At 54.7% G+C, this 6,785-nt stretch overlaps 1 protein-coding gene across 1 annotated transcript in view; it reads left to right on the plus strand.

Moving 5' to 3' along the window:
- Positions 1–400: 400 nt before the first annotated feature.
- The window catches only part of LOC108529387 (calcium/calmodulin-dependent protein kinase type II subunit beta-like), a 69,685-nt gene continuing 63,300 nt past the window's right edge, over positions 401–6,785 (plus strand). Inside the window, exon 1 of the mRNA XM_017871690.1 lies at positions 401–585. Within this exon, the coding sequence (XP_017727179.1) occupies positions 416–585 (170 nt within the window). The 5' untranslated portion in view covers positions 401–415. The remainder of the gene's footprint in view (positions 586–6,785) is intronic.

Raw genomic sequence — 6,785 nt, forward strand, 5'->3', positions numbered from 1 at the left:
AATAAAGATTTCTGTGGTCAAATAGGTTAAGAAAAGGATGAACCTCATACCCCCTTCTTGGAGATTCACAGTACGGATGATCCCATTAAAGGCCCTGAGAAGTCCTGCAGTTAAAGAAGGGAAGGAAGGAAGCACTGTCTAACCTATTGGTTCCCAAACTCCTTTTCTCACAGAACCCCTTTTACACCTAGCATCTGTTAATGTCCTATGAAGCTTATGTTTGAGGGGTGTGATTTGGGAAGTGTTTGCCTGCTGTAGCTGTACACAGTGGCAGATTCCACAAGGCAGACCTGGGCTCAGCTTGCATCCTGGACTGAACTGCATCCCCTAGAATTCATGTATGTGGAAGCCCAGTCCTCAAAATGTGACTGTATTTGGAAATAGGATAGTAGCAGATGTAATTAGTCAAGTTAGGATGAGGTCATATTGGAGATATGACTGGCATTCTTATAAACGGGTGTTCTTGGACACAGAGACACACGCAGAGAGAATACCATGTAACTGTGAAGGCAGAGACTGGGGTGACGCATCTAGAAGCCAACTAGCACCAAGAACTGCAGGCAGCACCGGAATCCAAGAAGAGAGGTAAGGAACAGATTCTCCCCCCAGCCCTAGGAAGGAACCAGCCCTAATCTCTGCCTTCTGGCCACCAGAACTGTAAGAAAATATATATCTGTTGTTTAAACCGCTTGGTTGGTGGTACTTTGTTGCAGCAGCCCGAGCAGACTCATAAAGCATGGATAAGTTAGGACTTTAGCTCTCGTTGGGCTCCGAAGCTGGCGTTGGGGAGCCCTTGGGCCAAAGCAGGAAAGAGCTTTGGGAACTCTCTCTGGGGCTGTATGAGCTACCCAGATTCCAAGTTTGGAAGAATGGTTTTCCATTGCTGCTGACGTGAATTGTGCTTTTGGAAGTGAACACTACTGAAATAACTGAAACAGTCATGGCAGGCCATTTTTGAGAAGGGAAGTTAGAGACCTCCTAAACGCTTGCTAATTGAGGAAGCACCCAGCTATCAGTGGTGTGTCAACTTGAGGGAATGTTGTTTCCTATAAGTGAGTATGTGATCTCGGTCAAGATGTGGGACTCGTGTGTGAAGTCATGTTAAATACAAAAGTCAAATACAAAATAGGAACTCCCGTGCTGATAAGGCACGTGCTTGGGTGCCGGCCCAGGCCACAGCGAGTTTGGGTCTCACAAGCAGAAATGAGTGTGTCCAGCTGCTTGTCTCCAGTAGGGTCACCTCAGACCTAGTTTTTAGAACCCAGGATGCCTGGGCCCTGAGCAGAGCAGACAACACAGCCCGGGGGGCTCGGATTGCACCTGCCTGGGGAACGTCCTGCCAGTTGCAGGGAGGAATGCCCACCCCCCTCCCTGTGGGCTGTTGCTCTGGGCCTGGGGACTCCAGCTCCTGCCTGGCGGGGCACATGCTTGTCCGAAACTCCTCAGGAGCCCAAACACTGTCCTCCCTTGCCCAAACCCTAGGGCCAGAGAGGCTGGGGATGGGTAAATACCGTGCAGGCATCCACAGGACGGTACCCACGAGCAAAGAAGTATGCAGCTGTCAGATCATGCTGTTGAGGCTTCATTAACAGTGCGGGGGACATAGTGAGGGGACAAAGTGGAAAGTGGCAGCAAGAGCCACCTAACTGTGTAAGAAGACACCTCCCCATGGTGCAGAGCTGCACACTTGCACACATACAAACATCAGTGGGGCCCTACTGACCGTGTTGTGGGTTATGGAGGCGACGTCAACACGTTCTGTAGACCCTCTTGTTTACTCCATAGCAAACATCATAAACGTAACAATAATACAAACATACATTCCATCTACTGTGAACGTGAGTTATGTTTTTGTATTGTCATAAGCAGAAAAATACACAAAAGAAAAAACCCACAACAACCTCAGCGTTCTGTTCCATATAAAAGTTACTGTTTCCACCAAATTGCTTAGGTCAAGATGAGAATATAAAAGGACCTCCCCCTCTGGCACTCCCAAGAGCTCATTTTAATCAAAGGTAGGAACTGTGTTTTTAAGCCAACACACAAATAAATACCAATTTGATTTAGTTTCACCCATACAAGAAAAACACGAAGGTCCGCGTGAGGTCAGTGGACTTGTGCCTTCTGGGTGTCCCCCGCCCCTAGCCCAGGCCACCTCATGGAGCCCACCTGGGGCCAGCCAGGCAAGAAAGGATGTAGGTGGCCTGAGGCTGGTTTCAGAACAACCATTTATTAATTTACAGCAGGAAATAAAGCTGTCGGCCTGAGAGTGCTTCTGTGGCTGGCCCAGACTCTTCCAGAAGGACCTGCTCTGGAGGACCTGCGGGGGGAGGGAGCTGTGCTTGTTACTACGGAGACAGTGCCTGGCCCGCGTGGGGAGCATCACATGCAAAACCTGGATGGGAAATTTCGATTTACAAAACAGGTCAGCCAGACTTGGATCTTTTGCTTTTACTCAAGGCTCCTTAGCTTCTTCTAAAATTCTAAAATTTAAGAACTTCCTGGGATTGCGTGTGGCCTTGCTGTAGATAAAAGGGGTCCCATGGCCCTTGGCTGTCACTGTCTTGGAATCCGAGAGGCATTTCCAGCCCATTCTACAACGTCTGAGTGAGGAGAGTGCACGCATGTGTGTGCACACGCCTGTGAGCTGCAGCCAACCTGTGAGGCTCAGGGTTGAGGCAGGCAGCCCTGGCTCGGGTGGCACAGGCCCCAGTGCTCGGGGAGGAAACTGGACGCTGTGGACATGGGCTGCGGGAGGCAGAGAGAGGAACAGGGAGAGAAGCTGCTGCCTCCGAAATTTCCTCTAAGGGAACAGAATCCAAGTGTTGAGTGGGCTAACGCGGAGGCCGCTTTGATCCTGTGTGGCCCAGCGCTGCCCTGCGGGAGCTCAGCAGCCTGTCGTGGGGATCACATGCACAAGGCAGCCTCAAGAGCCCGGGTCCCCGCCCATGCCATCCTGAGAGCAGAATCACACTGCCAGCTCTTTCTGGATGCCGGATACTGTGTTGTGGCTGGTACATGTGTCACCTCATTCTGTGTAGGGGGACAATCACTGCTGTAGTACTGATGGAAGTCACCAGCCCTTGTGAGGTGGCTGGGGAGGGCGCCTGAGCAAGATCTGCGTGACCACACGGGATAGGCGGTGGGGACCCAGGGTCCAACCTTCCCTCCCTGGTGTCATTACCAAGTTTCTTAACTGGCACCCCAAGAGCTGGTAATCATGGTAACCCCCACTCTTCACCAGTGAAGGTGAGGCATGAGAGGGCCCTAGAGGGGCTGTTGTGTGGTCCTGCTGGGGCAAGGCGAGTGAGACCCAGCACCTTACTGCTCTCTGGGCCCTCACACGAACTCTAGCCATGCTGCTCAGGGACACACCTCCTCCCAGCTCGCCGGGGAGAGGCGTAGGAAGCTGGGGAGGGCCGCAGTGCGACCAGCTCCTAGTGGAGAGCAGGGCAGGCCACAGAGCCACCTGCAGTGGGGAGCTCCGTGGGGGTTGGTGGGAGCCATGGATAGTCAGCAACAGGTGGCCGGTTTCAAGTGGGGACTGGAGGGAAGAGGCAGGCATGGGGGTGGGGGGACAGCTCAGAGTTGGGAAAGCCAGGGCCTGGACCAGCAGTCTGTTGTGGAGCCAGAGAAGCCATAGACTGGATGTGAGGAGGAGACAGAGGCGGATGGGGCATCCTGCAGACAATGATGCTTCTTGCCGCCTCTGCCCATGAAGCCCCGGGAGCCCACAGGATGCCCGTGAAACACCGACTGCCCTGGGTGGCTGCAATCAGGGCAGCTACACTCACCACCTCTCCTCGCAGGTGGCCTTCACCCTATTATCGCGTGAGGAGGCTGAGCTCCCCTGCAATAAAGGAGGTGCCCGAGCAGGTGCAGTCATAGAAACAGGCCACATAGTTCTGGGGCTCCATTCTCACCATTCTTCCCCTTCTCTTTCAGGACAGGTTACCCTGGTACTGTTGATCCCACTGTAAATGAGACAGCGTTCAGAGCCTTCCACAAAGCAAGGACTCAAAGAGTATTTTTTTTTTTGTTTTAATTAGCTTTATTTGATTTTAAAAGCGCCATAATATGCTAGGTGCCTGGGGGCCTCATGATCTGAATAGGTTATTCAAAATTGCTTTCAGCCTGGTTCAGTAGCATTCGTCCCACGCAGGCCGTCATGCAGGCAACCTTGATGTTCAGATGCAGTTCGCAGCCCACAGGAACATCGACCTGGGATCCCATAGGAGCACCTCTTCCAGCTACTTCCTGCCTTTGCCCCAACCCACTGTGCCCTTGCAGCTGCCTGGGGTGGGCCACACCCCAGGGGCAGGCGTGTGGTCAGTCTGTGCACCTGCAGTGCCATCCAAGGTGTTCTTTGCTGAGCCTGAGGACCATGCTGCCACCTGCTAGGCCTGCCCGTGCTTCTGAACAAGAAGATGGGGTTTCGAGCCTGTCTGTGTGCTGGTGGGGAGGTAGGGAGCCTAAGCTCCAGGCCTTATTTACTTGGGGTACCCCCTGGCTCTGACCAGGGCCTTATGGCCTCATTGTAGCACAGACCCATCTACCCACAGGCCCTGGAAACCTTGGTGGGTCTCCCCTCCTGCTGGGACACTCTAGGGGCGGCTCTTCCTGTACTGCTGGGCTGGACAAGCCCTGAGGCCCAGCAGCTCTACGCTCCACAGCCCACTGTATGGCTTGCAGGTCAGTTCTTGCTCCTATATCACAGCCTAGGCACTGTGCCTGATACCTAGGTCCAGAGTATAGGGCACTCTGCCCATACAGAGCCACTGGAAGGGGGAGTGACAAAAGTGAACAGATAAATAATTAAGTAAACTAACCTAAGGAACATGCGAGGTGCAATATCTAAAGACCAAGCTGACTTTCTGTGCGAGCTGGGAAAGGGGGCAGCTGTTTGCATTGGATCTTGAAGGACACATAGGAGTTTGCCCTTGGTAGCAGGGACAGGCTTATGATGCAGGTCTAGGCTCTTTGTCAATGTTGTCTCTCAATGTTTATAAACTCTGGCGGGCAAGCACTGGGTCGCAAGGGAGGATGGTGATGGTGCTGGCTTCTTTGCTCTGGGGGAAGCCAGAGATGTTGGGGCCCCAGCCGTGGCCTGCATGGCTCATGCTAAACGTGTTTGTGGCCGCTTCTCAAGAGGGCTGACACTTCCTAGGGGGCTTCCTGTGACAGATTGCTGTCTGGCAAGTGGCAGAACCACCAGGAAGGGGAGGAGGCAGAGGTGGATCTGCAGCTGCCAGCCCAAGTCCCCTGGGGAGATGCAGGATGGGTGCGAGTGGACAGTCATTATGGGGAGGAGCTCCTTTCAGGGTGCTCTTTAGGGGAAGTGGTGGGTAAAGCAGGCAAATGACTGGGGTGGGAGACTTAAGCATGCATTCCTTAAGTCCCCCAGAGGAGAGAGGAGAGGGAGACATTGGGGGCGGCATTGACACTGGGGCTCAGAGAAGGTCTGGGGCTGCAGTGAGGGACAGAAGGCGTGGGAGAGGCAGAGCCCAGGAGCAGGGCGGAGGGGGCAGTGGTGTCTTTGGGAGCCGGCCCTCCTGCTCTTCCCCCAGCTGGCCACATTCTCCCTCTGGGGGCATCCGAGTCCCTGGGAAAGGGGACCCTGTCCTCTCTTCTTGAGGGTGCCTCCACCCCACCTGCAGGCCTGTGTCTAAGAGCAGGGCCTTCCTCATCCCCGGGCCCTGCACCCCTGGGCCCTTTCTGCGAGTGTCTGCCAGGTGCCTGGCACTGTGCCTGCCACCTCCTATGTCACTGCAGCTGTGCAGCCTGGTGCTCCCACCCTACACTCATCCCGAGGCCCCCAGCCATGCCTTCCTCCTTCCTCTGTGGGCTGCCTGGCCTCGGCCCCCTGGTTCTGGCTGTCTTACCTGTGTTCCCTGCCCCGCCTTCGCCGATTGCTGACTGCTCCGACCCAGGCCAATGGTGCAGGGGTGGCTCTGGAGCTTTCTGCAGAGGAGAAAGGGGCTGCCTGACCCAGGGAGGGGAGAGGGACTGGAGGAATCCCTAGACCCACCCACCTGCTGCCAGACTCTTGGTGGTATGGTGCGTGGATGTCATGTGCTGGGAAGAGCTGTGGCCTGCCGCCCTCTGCTCCTGTACCTGAGTCCGGCCAGCAGCTGGGAGCCTGCTGTGCTGGTGGGAAGCTGCACTTGGGTCTCCTCCCGGCTCCCGGGATGGGCTCACCACAGCGGTGCCATACGGGCATCATCGACTTGGCATAGATGTGCAGTGTGTTGAACTTCCCACTGAGGGTCAGCCCTGCAGTGTGTGATCGGGTCCCAGCACAGGGAGGCCCAGACTCCCGGCTCCCTTCAGGGCCTGGTCCAGAACACACAGTGGAGGCCTGCCAGGTCAGCCCTGCGGCCACGGAGGCCACTGAGCCTTCTAGGGGTCAGAGCGCAACAGATGGTAGCTCAGGACTCGTTTCGGGAAGCTCTCACCTCTCCTGATCAAGAAGTCTGGCAAACAGCCACACAGTAGTGGCCCCAGAAAGCCTTTCTGCTTGGTCATATGGATGGGGAAACTGAGGCTCAGAGAGCTATGTCACCCTGTCTAACCGGGATTGAAGCCAGACCAGGCAAAAAGCCCATGGCCTTTGCCCTCACCTCAGTCTCCCAAGTTAATGTCATATGTTAAAAACAATAATCCTTTCTTTATATTTTCTTTAAAACATTTTGAGAACATAATCAATGCACATGGTGAAAAAATCAAGCAGAGCAAGAGAATGCGGAGTGAACAGTGAGCGCCCCGCAGCGTCTCCCCCCACTGCT

Source organism: Rhinopithecus bieti, unplaced genomic scaffold (genome assembly GCF_001698545.2).
Source record: "Rhinopithecus bieti isolate Rb0 unplaced genomic scaffold, ASM169854v2 scaffold_6908, whole genome shotgun sequence".
Classification (NCBI taxonomy): domain Eukaryota; kingdom Metazoa; phylum Chordata; class Mammalia; order Primates; family Cercopithecidae; genus Rhinopithecus; species Rhinopithecus bieti.